A 17,935-nucleotide genomic window follows, 5' to 3' on the forward strand; every position below is an offset into this window, starting at 1 on the left:
GTACACCTCCACTTTTAACATGGAGGACTTTAGCCATTTGCCTGACATCGTCTTGGTCAAGATACTCAGATATTTGAACCTGAGCGAGAGAGCAAATGCCGCAGTCGTTTGCAGATCCTGGGCAGACGCCTTTGATCACCCATCTCTGTGGTCGTCAGCACAGATCGTCGTAAAAACGCTCCTACCTCCACCACAACCCAGGCCACCACCACCCAGGCCACCACTCATGGATGGCCCACCACGCACGCTGTCACCGCCATCGCCCTGTCCACCGCCGCCGCCGCCACCACCACCACCACCACCACCACCACCACCACAAGATCAGCGAAAGTCCTTGCTTATTCACAAAGGTCGATTTTTCCGTGATTTGTGTTTAACAGTTCTGTATACACAAACTGATCGATTCCCAGGGTCAGAGGCGGAAGTCATCGACGCCGTGACCGAAAACTGCAGCGAACTCGATTCCCTGTCACTGGGAGTGGAAAGGGTCAAACAGTCCTTTAAATTTGCATGGTATCAACCTTTTGAACCACAGTTCGATGCCACTAGCCTGTTGCCCGTTGAGAAATACGTCCGTTCTTTACGCCGACTGAAGAAGTTAACGGTACTGATGTGGCCACGTATTGGAGATGACAATGCAAATGAAACCACTATGACATTGTTGCATGCACTTGTGGAAAACAGAAACATTCACAACCTGAAAGAACTCAACTTGCTGTGGGTGGTAGCGAACCATGCATGGGCCGCATCGCGTAGTGCAATTCCAAACGAGGATGAGTTGGTGACCTTATTGAGAAAGCTTGTATCTTTAACATCATTGTCTCTGCTGATGACCCAACTCACCGAAAACGTACTGGAGACGTTTGCCCACCCAAGAACGTCTCAACTCCGGGAACTAAAACTTCTAGTTGCCTACCAGAATCGTCAACAGAGGCACTGGCCATATGACAACGAACGAATACCATTTAGGGAAACAGAAATTTCATTCACTGTTTGGAAAGCCGTGAGAGAAAAGAACCCTAATTTGGCCGTTTCTATGACCATCACTTCTCTAATACAACCTGTTGACTTCTCAGCTATTCTGAAGCCTTGCTTACCACTTGTTTCGATCGAGTTTATGAAATATTCGAAGTCTACCCCACAGTGTGTCACATTGCTTGCTGAGCGGTATCAAGGCAGCCTTGAAGTTTACAAAAACTTCTCTGATAATAGTAATGACGTTGACAACGAACTGATTGAACTTGCGCTAACGTGTAAACGCCTTTCATGTTTGGTTCACCATGGGAGTATTTGCTATGACACGGTTTTGTACATAGCTGAAGCTAGGAAACAAACCTTGGAGTGTTTCGATGTAATAGAAAGTAAGATATGCTTAGAGGAAGATAATGTTGACCAAAACGATGATGATGATACCAGGAATGAAGACGGAGAATATGTGTTTCTATGGCAACAGAGAGCCAAGAAAGAACGCGAAGCTAAAGAGAAGAGGGAAACGATGTTGCCAATACTCTATGAAAAAGTTTCAGCTCACCTGGGTCGGACTTGGAAGGCTTCGTCAAGTCAAGAGGAGTGAATCACCATAAATCATAATAATGGCAAGAAGTGATGTAGCTAATCAATGTCTTAAAAACGACAACAACAATAACAATCAAATCACATATTAGACTAGAAAAAGTAACAAGTCAGGTCGAGTCGGGTCTTATACGTACACAGACATCTTTATCTAGCCCGGATTACATTAATGATAAATGTATTCCTTTTTGCTCAAATTATTATTTGAAAATTTACCAAGTTATTTTACAAGGCCAGGACTCTGTTATTTTGGTGGGGTTGTTACTTACACGATGTCTTACTTATACGATGTCTAGTTTAGAGAAGATTATACCAAAGATGTGTGCTTTACAGAATGTTGACCTGTTCAGCGATGTACATGTAATGTTTTTTTAAGAACGTTTTATAGAATTTTTTATTTGCAGATTGTGTTTTTATTTAAATAGTTAAATTAATATTACAGATTAATTATTATGAAACTGTAGTGGGCAACCTGTTGATTAATGAATAAAATAAATAAATACATATTTAATAATTCTTGTGATATTAAACTCAACCACCACTGAATGATATGATTAATAAATGAATCTGAATACATAATATATATGTCTATTATCACATTTTATTATGAAGTTTGTGTTCAACCTTTAAGATATATACAACCCATAACGTTAAAGCAAAGCGTTTTTTGTGTGTATCACAATAATTTATAGTATCGATCCATATCAACAAGTTTTCTGTTTCATTTGTAATTTGACCACATTAGAAAGGCCACATGCAAGGCTACTAAATGAAACAATTTAAACAGTATATATACTTTTACACTTGATATGAATGCTATAAATGGTCATGAGTGTAGCACATAGAGAAAGTGCTTTACTTCAGTGTTACCCGTTGTATCTCTGCCTGGGGAACTCGGCCTGTAAGAGAACTCGGCCAGCAGAGCTTGACCTGTAAGAGAACCCGGCATGACTGAGAACTCGGCCTATAAGAGAACTCGCGATCAGAAGTGTATACATGGTAATAAGCATTACTTTAATAATGTAACTAGTCCTGCTTGAAAATGATGTACAGAACTCGATTCTGACGTTGTCCTTAAGAGGGACATTTTCAGCATCGAGTCCCGACTTACTCTTGCTAGGACTATTCAATAACCAGCTACAAACTAAATGCTCGATCGTATGGGTGCATAATAGTTCAATAATTCATAAGCAAACGTTATTTAAGTTACCTGTAACCACAATTATATATGACTGCATGCACCAAGTATGACCTTGGAGATAACAGTTAACGTCGATTCTAAAATGAAAGTTCTACTTTGATGTTGTGGATGTGTATATTTTGTAAACTTTAAGAATTGTAAATTCTCTGACAAATATACACGGCTGTCGTTCTGCTGTTTTTGAGAAAATGATACCGTATCTGAGGTAAGTTGAAATGAGCTATGATCGCCTAAGGATAGTGTGAATGTAAAATTAAGTTTGGCTAATATCTATTATAATGCCCTGAGTTCAAAATCGAAGTGAAGGTAAAGGTGAAGGTATTTATTAGATAGTTGTAAATATTTTGTGAGCTACGTCTTCTAGTTCAATATGTCCTCTTCTTTCGAGTGAGGTAGTATGGTGTATTGATTGGTGTTTTGTATCTTACAGGGGTTAGCCACTTCTATGAATTGTAACGTACTAATATAATATTACCAATATGTAAAGTACAACCTGCCAACTGAATTATTAATGATTTGAAGCGCCGAACATCTTTCCCAAGACTGTCTTGTTCACGTTTATCAAACCAAACCAAACCAAACCAAACCAAACCAGTGCTATTTGTCCATTTATGAGATAAAGTTATTAGCAGGACGTCAATTTTAACCAATGCATGCGATGTCGGTTGTTGTGTTGCAATGATACATTTTATACACACCTTTGACTCACTAGCCCCGTCTACACGGCACTAAAAATCCTACCTCAGGTAGGACGACCTACGTGTAGATGGGGCTACTGTTCATACATACAATTTTCCAGCTTCGACAAAGGGAGGGGGTTTAAAAATCTATATATCTTTATTACATGCATTATTTCTTACAAACTACGCCATGGAGCAATTAATCGGTACCGTTTGATACACGAGTTTTGATATTCGGTATTGTATTAGCAATACGTACAAGGAGAAATACTTTGATGGTGAACAATTAAAACAACCGAGCTCGTCTAATGTCTTACATGTACATAACTTATTTTCAGTGTGTCTCATTGTCAAGTTTAGTGATGCAACAAAATATGCTATCCGGGGATACTATTTGGGCTCAGACCTTGTTTGGTGGGCTAGATTTGGGGAAACATGGTTGGTCGTCTTGCTGATATTTTTGTAACCATCAATATATCAACATAAGAATTTACATGACATGATTTATTAATTCATCTCATTTGAAAAATAGATATAGATTATTTATTTGTGGTGAAGCACAGGTCTTCTAGCTGGAGACAGGGTATGTTGCAAGGCATGTGGCAATTTTTTAAATACAGTGCACCACTAGAGGGCGCTATTACTAAAGTACTGTTGTAACGCATGTTGTAACGCTTGTTGTCACTTCGTAATGCTACAAGGTACACATGTTGGCGATTTTTAAAAAATAGATCTTGCTTGTTTTAAAGAATGATTTTTGAATACTTTGGCTATGTTACTGTCACAAGTATACTTCTCTAAACTCACAACTGTTGTACATTATGATGTGTACATACTAGTACTTGGATTCAGTCACTTTGGGCATGGTACATGCATTCCTTGAAGGAAAATAAATTGTTTTACAAACAATAACAAGTAACCATGACAACCTTGGGTTGTATGAATATTTATTGTCAAGCATTAACACCATTCTTATATGTGAAAATGATCACAATTTACATCTGAAAAAATGTTTTCAGGGTGAAAATAGTATAAGGGTGAAATGAAAAAGGTAACAGAACTAGTGTACACAAATATATTAACTTCACGTTGTTCATTGTTCTTACAAATGCTTGATAATTTCACCCAACTTTTTCCCCCGGTTCTTTTCATTGAACCAAATCTACACTTCTTGATCCATACTGTATACCATGGGAAGTTTTTTGTTGTCTAGATGACCTTAGGAACATTAAAGGGGTAAAAGCTGGTTTTTGTTTGTTTGTTTGTTTGTTTGTTGTTGTTGTTGTGGGGGGGGGGGGCACAATTGTTGATGCACATTGATATGGTACCTGCAGTAAGCATTCTACATACTGAAGCATAGTTAACCATCACATTCAATTGACGGAACTGAAACCTGTTATGATATAAATTATAAATGATCCAAGGATGTAATTCACTATACCCATACAAATATGTTGATGAAACTCCGCCTATGCAACCACCTGTTCCCACAATGCCAGAAGGCAATTGTAATGCTATAGACGACGTGTACTGACATTGACAATATACAGTACTACAGTGGTTTAGGTATTATGAAGTCACATTGATTTTCACTCATATAAAACACTTGCACAGTCAGCTTGTACCATTTTCACCATAGGACCAATCTCACTTTGTGTTATTGGCCAACGACTTGATATATTTTATCACATATGTGTCAGTAATTACCAAACTGTAAGATATATCTTGTCCTCCTGCTCTCACTGACCTCCTCTCACCGACTGTATTAATCTGAAGTACCGTGATGCCAACTTCAAAAGATTTAGGCCCCACCCTGAACTAGTGATTAGAAGGGCATACAGAGGTCCTCATGTAGATTAGAAGTCAAATATGTATAACAGCTACTACATCTGAAGACTGTAAGATATGTCACGTTGTTCTGACCTCACTGGCCTCCTCTCAAGGGGTTGACCGTTGTGTGAGGGCGCCCCCAGCATGACTGAAAACAAACCTGTACATAATTAAGCATGCACAATACATGAAATCACACGAATGCGGTTGTACTTTTTATGAAATGTGCTGTTTGAATAAATATATGTAATAATACCAAAAAAACCATGACTTGTGAGTGCCAGTGTAGGTAGTCTGGGTATTATCTCTCATGTTTGCGAAGTTTTTTGCTGCAATTTCACTTGTTATGCTTGTGAAAGTATGACAAAAGACAACACCACAAACACTAGAGCAAATACCCTTAATACACCAAAATGGCACTAGCATGTTATGGGCTTTATGTTGATTCATAGTACATTCACAAATATTATGCTATAGTTTTAGTGGTATCATTGGTCAGAAAGTAGGCTGTTTGTTGTCATACTTCCTGTCAAACTAAAGCTATAGCTTCAATGGTATCGTTGGCCAAAGTTTAGGTTGTTTCTTGTCGTAGTTCCTGTCAAACTGAAGCTGTATCGCAGTCTCCATACCATGAATCATTGCTGCATCATTACCATACAATATCTGAATACAGAGACACAAGATGGGGTACAAGTAATTATACATATGCAAATTAAAGCTTCAGATTTTTGCAAACAATGAATACTGGTACAAAAGTGGCTTGAATTTCAGATTTTTGAAAATCAAATCCTCAGATTTTGATCTCTTACTGTGGGAGAATAAAACTCAGTACCAAACACAATGAATTCACATATAACATTCTCGCAAACCAGAGCTGTTGTTTCTTACACCTCGAAAGAAACCAGTGGGATGGCTTGTTGAGAACGGTGCCGTAAAACAGGCCATGGTTTGCGACGTTGACAAATAAGTACAGTCCTACCTTCATTTCTTGGCGACGACGTTCACCTGGTTTTTCTGACGGTGCAAGGTGTGACGTTGAAGCAGATGCCTTGTAAACTGAAATACAAATTACAATTATTTCTGGTGGAATTGGAAGAACACTAATTCTCTATTGTGATTTTACAAAATATACTTTATTTACAACAACAACAACAACACAGAAAATATGACAAATAAAAGTCCATTTTTTTGTTGTGGGTCAAAATGATAAAGATTGTTTTCTGTAACATTACCACACCGTGAGGGATAGCAGAACATCAAATGTTGGTGTGCTACAAGGTGATCTACAAGGTGATGTTTGTCACTGCCACATAACATTTCTTCAAAGGGCACATTGAGTATGACATAGCAGAGTGTGAATGAATAAACTATACAGTAAGTCTTCAAGACATATTTCCCAGATATTTTAATACTACGATGCCTACATCCTGGATAACAGAATGATCACCCCCCACCCCTGTACCTGACATTCAACAACAATAACAAGAGTGCCATATGAGGAATAAGTGATAACACCATAATTTAATGTTCAAATTCAGTTTCAAATTCAAGATTTTGCAAGAGAACTTTTTGTGGGATGTTAGAGAAAGGAACCATTGAGAATTGAGCCTCATTTTATTTAGAACAGAACAGCATGAATTTGGCCTCAAGGCTGAGATGAACTATGTTAACCTCGTTCCCTCCCCCTCCCCCAGTAAATGCCCAGGACTAATATCTAGATGTGAAAAACAGTCGTCTAGCTGATCTCTATGGAAACTGGTCTACAACAACACAATAATCTTGAATAATGCCTATGGCTTCACTGATAAGATAACACTAATTTGAGAACCTGGCATTGAAACCTTGGCCTTTAAAAGGTCAATTCAGAAGTTGTAGGATGATGTTACTCTTAAACTCAGACCACTATAGAGATACTTTACAGTGATCTGAGCTCTAAAGGAGAAGTGTGGGTTATACAGGAGATTATTCTATCATTTTATGCATGTTAATTGAATATCTCTACCAGCCATCACATCTATCACATCTCAAACTAATCCCTAGTCTGACTTGCCCCTTTAAGAAATCATAACTTACTGTCTTCAGCATTGATGTAATCTTGCTCTGTGCCTGCAAATATCTTTTGTTTCAAGACTTCAATCTCTTTTCCTGGTTAGTATAAATATGAAAAAAAAACATTGGTTATCTTATACGTATGTTATATGACCTGTGACCTGTGTATCTCGAATATATATTTGCAATGATCACAGATAAGTGATGGTATGTTTCTGTAAATAGAAGTGTGTTCAAACACAAAAAAGATGTCGACAATAACTCCCTCTTTTTTTTTCCTTTTTTTTTTTTGGGGGGGGGGGTTAATTATTAATATTATAACAATCACTAGATGAGGGCCCATAGGCTAGTCGCCATGGTCACACACCATAATTTTTCATGGTTAACCATGTTTGGCAATGAAAAACCATGATGGCATGGTTCTCCTGATGACAAGGTAGAAAGTCTTCAACATTTCCAGTGGATAGTACTGTAGACTAGTAATCTAATACAGATGTTGTCTTTTCCGTGCTCAAAAGATAAAAAGTCAGAAGATGGTGTTTAGAATCTGTATATGGATATCAGTGAAGTAACATTCTCCCTGTAACATAGACTGTAAGATACATCATGTTGATTAGCCCTCGGCAGCATGGTCCTATGTGACAGGTGTTTCACAGCCTGCCATGGTTTACCTTACAGACTGTGTGCAAGAGATGATTGCACTTAGTCCTGCTTGCAGACAGTGCATGGGTCAAGATTACTGACATGACCCTCAACAACTGTCAGAATTGAGTCCTGAATGACTCTGGACTAGATTGCACAATATCATACAATCTCAATAAACGAACTTTGTTCATTTCCACTCCCCCCTCCCCCTAAACTAGCCTTCACAAATGTGACATTTTCAAACCATACACATTATTAAAAGCCATGATATAATACTTGGAAGATTGTCTTCAATACCCTTCGGCATACACAAACACATTATCTGGCAGTCATCAACCTCATGATCATTCAATATACGCTGAAGAACTTATTGCAGTGAATCCACAAGAATTTTGCAAATGCACTTGGGAATTTTGCAAATAACACCAAAGTAAAGCGTTTTCTGTATGTGTTACAATCGCTTATACCATCCATATCAAGTGTAAAAGTATACTGTTTCATTTGCTAATTGACCACATTAGAAAGGCCACATGCTAGGCTTGTAAATAAACCAATTGAAACAGTATACTTTTACACTTGCTATGAATGTTAAACAAGTGTAGCACATAGAGAAAAAGTGCTTTACTTCAGTGTTACTCATTGTAGATGACTGCTCCTGGGGTTAAAGTTGGTTCAAATCATGAGGAAACCATTTCATGATCCCTCTCTTCTCGTGGCTGTGCTGCTCGGCATACAGCTTAGGGACGATAGTCACGAGTCTGGCAGTGAGACTACCACCCCCCTGTGAACCCCAATTTGTTTTGTGAATCCCTCCCCCATTTTCTCCTCAGGCCCCTGCTGTAAATTCTGCTCGTTCTTTAAAAGCAGGTTGAACTTATTACATGGTTAATTTGCATGATGTGGTAGTTGTCTTTGTGCAAAGTATCGTAATTTGGGCTAAAAAGGGAATTTAATATGAGACTAGTGGGGTCTCATAATTGTGCTTTATTTTGCACTCACTTCGTTCTTCTCTATGTTTTTCTGACAGTGCAAAGAATGCTTTCATCTGTTGACTGACTTCCATTACTTGTCCATCTTCGTTGTCACCTGAATCACTAACTTCTTGGTTGTCATGACAATCCATCTCTTCCTCCTCCTCCTCCTCCTCCTCCTCATCATCATCATAGTTTCTATGTTCCTCCTTTTGGAAATTGTGCACACGCCTATCATCGGATTGTCTTTCATCATAATTCTGATAATGATAAAAAGATTCAGCATCGAAGTTTGCTCCCCAGGCCATCGCGTTGTCATGGTAACAGTTGAATGGATGATGCTGGAGAGGAATGTGGGAAGGATAGACTGGTTGTTGCATCATGCTGACACTTGGAAACCAGTGATTGTAATACCAAGCACGTACATCGGAATAATGTTTCCAGTATCTACGGAAACAGGAATCCTGATGCCATGGTTGCCCAGGTGAGGAGGCTAATTGGTGATGATGATCAAATGTAGCTTCGTTTGTAGATGTGCTCCTCGAGGGTGTCGGTTCTTCGTTCCCCGTTATGACGTTCATCTTGTACAACGTATTATTTTTGTAAGTTACAACTCCCGGTAGCTGCGGTGTCTATGAGAGCGAATAGTAATTGGGGTTATTCAGATGGAGTTTATTTTACAGTGTAGACGAGTGGCGTTAGTTCTTACTCCAGGCAAATCATACCCCAAGATGATACCGTTGTGAAACAAAACGTAACGTACACGATCTGATCCGATGAGAGAGTTACAGCACCGCACCGGTGTCATTCAGCTGATAAAAATGAAGTACGCCACCAACGTCGAGTTTGGTAATCAGTACTTTTATTTGGTTCTGTCCATTAGTTTACGGGTGGGTACTACTACGATTTGTAGCTGATTTTTAGCGATTGTTGTAAATTATTCAACAATTTCACCTTCAATTGCTAAATGCTGTTTTTGAAATTTCACTTGGAAGTCACATTTTTCTAGTAGTATAGTTTGTCATCTCCAGACGCGTTTCTTGCATGGAGCTGACTGTGTGTTTACAACAGCGATAATCTTATCTGCCTGTCTCAATCTACTCACAAATTCAAATTGCAAGATGGCAGCCAAGTGGATTTGACTTACTCTGGGAATGATACACAGGTAAGACTCCAGTTAGCTTTCTCGATAAATTCGATTTGGTATAGTAGCTCTTGTATGGCATTGATCTGACATTATATCTAGGAAGTCATTCTCTCTGAGATGCACCCGCGGCATCGCATTTGAACATCGCATAGCAGCGTACATAGTTCGCTGATACTGTGATAGTAACACAACAGGCATACAGCGCTTCCAGACTCATATATTTAGAACCTTACGTACATTCGCCTATCCATGATTTACAAAAAAAAAAAAAAAAAAATTCCCGCCAAAGTGACTCTATGTCATTTTCACTGACAGAATGGACACTGACTGCTAAAACATAGCTATTTCATGATTGAGCAATTTTACAACAAACCGCTACACTTTCTTTGCAGTTTGCAGTTCACAGCTCAAGTCTTGACAGTTGACTGCGACTTTGAATTTTACATGTATTAATTAATAATAGTCTGTGACCTGAAGAAAGGTGTAAACAGAAGAAAAAAACATCATCAAATATAACTCGAGAAAAAAAGAAGTGAATGAAAATGTATGACGACAAGAATTTGTTGTTGTTGAGGTTTTGTCAATATATATGCAAAAGTAGGTGATTGTTATTAGTAATGCTACATGTTACTAAAATGCTATGATTTATTATACTAATTTGCATATGATACGGTTTGGTGATCATGAATAGAACCTGTAGCGCTAGCCATGTATAATCATCCCTCATAATATCAAAATGGACTTAAATATTTTTATTTTTTGTGTGTGTATTTTCTGTTTGGCTGCGATGCCTAAATTCAAATATGGACTCTAGACAAATTAATGGTTTTCTGTAGCACTAAACCTAGCCATAGCTGCAATAATTGTAGCTTTGTTTTCATTTACATACCTTTTAAATTTTATTTGTATATTTTATTTTGTGTGACTCAACATTGTTTGTTTTACTGTTTGTTTTCTTACCGGATTTGCAAAGAAAAACAAAGCTACAATAATTAATTAAGGAACTTGGCCAATCTAAAATCTCTCGGCAATTATTCTTGTGGTTTTATCATAAAATTTATCCAAAAATTCACTACGTAAGTACTTGAATCAGTTCATTTTCTGTTCAAAACGGCAATAAATACTCTGAACCGCTACATTGGAGTCCTACTCGTCAGCCATTACGATGTCGTAAAAAAGTTATTGAGAATATAGTACGATTTCTTCGTTGAGGAAGCATTACAATCCGATTGAGAGCAACACATTTAATAGACAATGACATAGAATATGCTCAATTTTCAAAGAGGTGAGGGATATTTTATACAAAAACACAGTGTGAATATGTGTTCAGGATCCTGAACACATTTTTGGTAGTCCTGAGCCTACACACGATAGATCTGTAGTGGTTCTAGCGGAGGACCGAGAGTGACGTAGTGAAATCGCTACAGTGCTGCATCTAACCTAGGCTTTACAAATGTAATGTCATCAATGTTGCACCCACCATATTAATTTTAAAGGAAGTGATTTACACACAATGACATTTTATTTATTACGAAGAAAAAAAGTGCAGTGTGTAAACTATAAAGTAATTATTTTTGAAGTAGCATGAATTGTTATGTATGATCTCTGTTTAGTAGTAATCAATCATATAAAAGTAAAGGAGTCAAATTTATTGGATGATTTTTCACGAAAGTATTAAAGGGGTACATTCTGTAATCATAAATTTACGGGGTAGGGGTCCATTTGTTTCAAATTAATTAATTTTATGTTATACTAATTACCGAACAATGTTGAATTATGTTTCGCAACTGATATAGCGCTCACCAGGAAATCAGATATAATAATGGCCTAATTTATTAGTTACCAGAAACTAAAAAATTGTTAGTCTCAGTTACCCTTTCACTGTGATGTAGCTAATTTAAAAAGTAGCTGGCAAAATTGTAAAAGTACAGGTAGGTGTAGGTAAGATACATCGTGTTGTTCAGCCCTATCAGGCTTCTTAACAACGACGATGAGTGCTGGCTGTGCATGGCACATATGTCTGTATCTTACAGAGTAAGGTAGGTGGTAATATGTATTAGGAAGACCCATGAATGTGTCCAACATTGAATACATATCATAGTTGAAACAAGAATTTCTAAACACAAATTCTTGAAAAAGTAGCTGGCTAAAAATTGTTGGGTAGCCAGTTGATTTTGCCGGCTACCGCCCCTTGTTTACTTTGGTTTCAGCTGGAAATGGGGCCTCAGTTACAGACAGTGCTACTTTAATTTAGACGAGCTACAGCTAACTACCTTTGATCATGTATGTAGAATGGTCCTTCCACTGCAGGCATGTGTTCTCATGAATTTGTCTTCACCTGCTGAGAACTTTGGATGTGTCAGTGGGCCGGGGTGGTGAGGTACTACCCCCTAATTGACTATACAAATATTACATTTATTCTTTATATCTCCTATAAACTGTCCAAGACATAGGACAGTACAATATACAATATATTCTCCATTGTCCAAGATACATGTATATTATATTCTTAGCTCCATAAACTGTCCAAGATATGTTATAAATATTCTGAGCTCCTATAAACTGTCCAAGATATCTTATATTCATAGCTCCATAAACTGTCCAAGATATCTTATATTCGTAGCTCCTATAAACTGTCCAAGATATGTTATATTCATAGCTCATTAAACTGTCCAAGATATGTTATATTCATCGCTCCATAAACTGTCCAAGATATCTTATATTCGTAGTTCCACAAACTGTCCAAGATATCTTATATTCTTAGCTCCGTAAACTGTCCAAGGCATGATATATTCATAGCTCCTGTAATTTGTCCAAGATATGTTATATTCTTAGCTCCTGTAATTTGGCCAAGATATGTTATATTCTTAGCTCCGTAAACTGTCCAAGATATGTTATATTCTTAGCTCTGGTAATATGGCCAAGATATGTTATATATTCTTCATTGCTATTATATATATACTTTCAAAAATAAATGACAGTAGTTACTAGTTCATACCAAGTTGTATAATTTCAAATGGAAATGTTTGGCAATACTAGTAAATACACAGTGACAACTACCGATATAATAGTTGACATATCATGTTATAGCAAAGACTTAGATAATGATATTTCCCCATAATTGTGTGTAGAATACAGGCAACTGTGCAGTCTGGTTAATATCTGATGTCAAGTAATACTAATAGAAATGCCTTATGACCTTCAGTTTATCAAAGGAGGATTGCCATTCTGTAATTTCTCCTAATACTATAGTTCAATTTGACATTGATTTTTATAGAGCTCTACTGAGTGTAACAAACTATCCTAGTGAGACCTAAGTACTGCTGAGAATTTTGTAAGCCTTTTAAAGTCAGTTAATAAATCAACGTCTCTCATTTATAAAAAAACAACAAAAAAACCAAGAAGACTCCAAGTCTTTCAATTTAATTAACAACGTTCAGGATATCTTGACACTATCAAGATAATAGCTACCATCACATTAGTTGATTACCAAGTGAAAAGCATTCTATGATATTGTAAGTCATTGTACATAGTAAATGCAGCTCAACACTATAACGTAGCAATGGACACACAGATGATTACAGTGCATGCAGTCATGGTAACTGCCGTTTATGCTCACTCTGTATTCTCTTCCTTGTATGGCTTCAATTGATGACAAATGACATATTTCCACATCTATGTTTCCATGCAATTGTTGCTAACATTATTAGCATATATCTTTGTTATAAAGATGTTGAATAGATCCTTTATTTTAAGATAATTAGATAAATACTAAACCATAATTATCGGTTTAGTACATTGTGTTTCTGAACTCTAAAGATATGAATTAAGAAACTGCAGAAAATACATTGGTAAGTCATATTTTCTGGTACCTATTAATTCTGATTGTAATTATCATCTTGATTACAGGGTATTGATATCAGACGGATACTTCTAGATTTAATACTATAGGTGTTTTCTATCAAGGGCTAGTCATGTAGCTACATCAGCAGCTGGATGGTTTACTTTCAAGTTGGCAAGTTTCTCTCCATACAGCCCCCCCCCCCCCTCCACTCCTGCAGAGCCTACCATTCTTAAGATGATTATTAAAATCCTATCAAAACCATGTCAGAAATATCAACGTTACATTTATAGTTCCCAATAGGGAACTTGCAAACCTGCCATGTTGAATGTTGCATCATGGGAAATGTGATAATAAATGCTAATCAATTTGTATTGTAAACAAGAATGTTACATTGTTTTTAACCACAAATAATCAATTCATAGTTACCCTGACCATTGTGGGAGGTTTTTTTTTTATCGATAGCTTCAGATTAGGTATTATGATAACCACAGATAATCCTATAGTCCTTTGCGTCTGAGCATGCTCAGTTTGGATTGCAAGTTCCCTATTCCCATAGCCCGAAGACTCGTGATTGGCTTTCTAATCTAGGGGTCCTTTGTTGGTTCTTTGTTGATGTAGGATTGGTAGATTAAAATGCCAACGACAAGTCTCTGGACTACCATTCCCACAACTTGCTAATAAAAGTACTATAGTTGAACCTTGCTTGTACAAACTCGCTTATAACACAAACCTGGTTGTACAACAAACACTAGGTGAAGGTACCGATCTCATACCATTGTTTGCTGTGTCAATCACAATGTTTAGAACGAACTAAATATAGTGAAAATCTGTTTACAATGAACTGATTTTCTGTCAGAGAACCCTGTACCCTGTTTACTATCCTGAGGAAGAAAGCCAACGTTCTGAAGAACACAACAAAATCGAGCCGAGTCATAATCGTTTCCATTTCTCTGCCACGTTGAATAGCGCCCTATGTATGTCATGTTGAATAGCGCTCCCAGTGTCAGTATGGTTGTAACGAAATACAGATATAATGGACTGAATTCCCTAGTCCCAAGTTATTCGTACCAATGAGGTTAGACTGTATATTATGTCCAAATCCAATTAAAAGTCAGTCAGAAATATCTCAATGGTACATGCACAGTTCCAGTTCATAGTTCTATCTTGCTTTAAAAAATCACTGTTATTTAGTAAGTCTGTTAGAAGTATGATGTTGGTTGGGTAAGATATATCTCATGAATTATCACAGTTCTGTCACCTTGCTAATGCATGTAATGCAAAGAAAACAAAGAAAATAAAGAAACAACAACAAATGTCAATATAGTATGGTATGTGAAATTCAATGAAAACAAATTCAGAAATTTCAAAACAAAAATTAATTTTATCAACCAGCTATTACGGTAGGCAGATAACAAAATTAAATCTGGTAAAAACATCCTGAGATACAATACATCAACCTATCAGAATGGAAGTAGAAATAAATCAATTTATTGCAATATAGTAAAATGTTATCAGAAATACCAAGTTTTATTCAGCTGCACTTTCATCAATATTTCCACCAGCCTTCTAACAAAACAAGTATGAAACAGTGTTTGCATACAAAACAAGAATGTTATTATGCTATCAGGATTTAGACAGAAATCTGAAATCTGAAAAATAATGCGTATCGTGAATTGCATAGAAATGAGATGTATTACACTATAGGCTCCTCAGTAGATTATCGAGAGAAAGGTGTACACAAAGGAATATAAACCTGTGCAGCATATTAAACTTGGCACATGCAGAGTTTATAAGCTCAAGTGAAAATACTTACATAAACCCTTGATTAAATTGTATCTAGTATACAGTTAATGTCAATGCATACCCTTATAAGTTGTCTTCTGGAATTTATAGAACAGTTAATTGTATAGTACAGTACTATTAATCGCGATTTCATCAACATTTTTAATATGTATGATAAATTACGTCATCGGATAGTGTATTAGTTAGTTATATCTGAATACCGGGATTGAGTTCACTCATTTGTAATGATGGTTAAGTTATTATTATTATTATTATTATAATTGTTAGGTGTAAAAAAAATAATTGCTTGGTTCCAGTTACCCGACCCTAAGCTTTTTTTTACATATTCAAGAAAAAAAAAATCGCAAAATTTGGGAAGTCTCACGGGAAATAGTGGATGCGGAAACTGACATCAACTTAAAAGAGAATATAAAACTGTTCTTCAAATCTGTAATGGCTGTACATCTGATAGGATGAAATAAATAACACAGAGACCATTTGGAAAACAATGGAAAACCTGAACTAGACATTCACACATGAAAAATATCTATAATGAAATAGAATAAAAAATCTACCTACCCCACCTATTCTAAAATTGAGTGTAACCAGAACCACACAATTTTTTTTAGTAGGCCTTATTAGACTTTTAAATTTGATACACTGTTAAGCCAAAGGCCCTTCTCACACAATGTCGAGATAAAAATATACAAATATATTCATTAAAAATACTAAGAAGTAAAAATACAAACCAATACACGAACACAAAGTAGTATAAGTAGAATACTACTGTATGAGTAGCTTGTAAACGTGCAGCAAAAATTACGCTCTGAAAAATGTTTTTTTGAGCTCAGCTTATGTCACTTTAATTAAAGCTGATATATATAAGCTAAATTTGTAAGCTCCCTGGTAGACTATCTATAGAAGTTATGATGAAGATTCATCTGTATTTATAGAAGGTATACAAAAGAAATTTATGAACCTGTGCATTGAATGAGTAGTAGTTGGATTACACAGGGATGTTATTTAATAGACTAGATTTGATGTATATGTCCCAGATAATACAATTGGCTGGTGTTTAAATGGAGTTTATAGAAAGCCTAGCTTGAATTACCCTTCTAGTAGCAATTTAATGAACTTTCCAATTTTGAGAGGCAATATTCTTAATCACTAGTGGTACGATAATAAGTACATGTAGTTGTAGGCCAAGATGTAATAAATGTTAAAATGTAATAAAAAGTTGGATAATGGTTTCACTAAACCTATGTGTAATGATTAATACTTGCATAGAATCCATGCTACTGTTAGTAACATTGAAAGATGTGAAGGTGTCTTGGTTATGTTGGTTTATTGCTGAGTTAAATTCTAAAGGGGAACGCCACTCCAGGATAACGGTATTTTCATAAACTTTCAGTTTTGGTGAGTCATTTCATGATTTAACATCACATAAATTTTGTGCGATTGCCAATCAACTTCAAATTGAAACTCTGATTCAACTTAATCCACTTATACCTCATGGCTAATTGTCTGAAGATAATAAGCAGTTAGGATTCATGAATATTCAGTGTTCATCTAATGCGTATACAATTGTATATGTCTGCTAAGTCCCATATGTTGAGGCAACAGTGAATCACTGCTAGTCCACTGCTAGCACAAGGAAGGTGAAATAGATAGAGTTTCAATTTGGTGTTTCTTGGAAATCACATGGTGTGAAATCCTGATATGACTCCAAAGTTTGTGAAAACACCTTTATTTCCTGGAGTGCTAGTGGCATTCCTCTCTAGAATGAACTTTTTTTTCAGAACTATTGTTATGTCATAAGAAGAATTACTTTAGGGCATTCTATTACTGAAACATAATTATAACTAGTAATCAGGAGATCACCACATGCATAAAATACGTCAACATTAAAGGATTTATTTTACCATCACTTCAAGGCACAAACATGAGTTTGATAATGGATGAGCCTTCGAGATGAGAAAATAGTGTCTGAAGTAAGACTCTATCACTACAATGCTGTGATGATTTGTATCCAAACTGTATGAATAGCAGTCTGTAGACATAATCGCCAACTCCAATATTGAACTAGAGCTCTTTAAGTTAAAAATAGACTTACAGTGGTCAATATGAAAGTGCTAACAGCTACAGTGTATGTAGAGCAGTGTGTACTAACCGTAGTACTATTGATTGATTCATCACCCTCCATCGGCATCAATG

The 17,935-nt window shown here is 36.4% G+C and overlaps 2 protein-coding genes across 3 annotated transcripts in view; one reads left to right on the top strand and one right to left on the bottom strand.

Moving 5' to 3' along the window:
• Positions 1–5,679: 5,679 nt before the first annotated feature.
• On the bottom strand, positions 5,680–9,716 carry LOC144439109 (gem-associated protein 8-like). 2 transcript variants are annotated; one of them, XM_078128372.1, is made up of 4 exons: positions 8,977–9,716; positions 7,357–7,428; positions 6,263–6,339; positions 5,680–5,946 (listed from the first exon to the last, which is right to left on the bottom strand). In XM_078128372.1, exons 1-4 carry the CDS (start codon positions 9,527–9,529, stop codon positions 5,824–5,826), a joined length of 825 nt encoding a protein of 274 aa, XP_077984498.1. In that variant the 5' UTR covers positions 9,530–9,716; the 3' UTR covers positions 5,680–5,823. The 2 variants fall into 2 exon arrangements, with proteins under 2 accessions (XP_077984498.1, XP_077984499.1); XM_078128373.1 differs by lacking the exon at positions 7,357–7,428.
• A 354-nt stretch (positions 9,717–10,070) lies between these two features.
• LOC144438552 (WD repeat-containing protein 17-like) overlaps positions 10,071–17,935 on the top strand; it is a 72,394-nt gene continuing 64,529 nt past the window's right edge. The window contains exon 1 of the mRNA XM_078127631.1: positions 10,071–10,113. The gene's annotated coding sequence lies outside the window, so the exon portion shown is untranslated. The remainder of the gene's footprint in view (positions 10,114–17,935) is intronic.

Source organism: Glandiceps talaboti, chromosome 8 (genome assembly GCF_964340395.1).
Source record: "Glandiceps talaboti chromosome 8, keGlaTala1.1, whole genome shotgun sequence".
NCBI lineage: Eukaryota > Metazoa > Hemichordata > Enteropneusta > Spengelidae > Glandiceps > Glandiceps talaboti.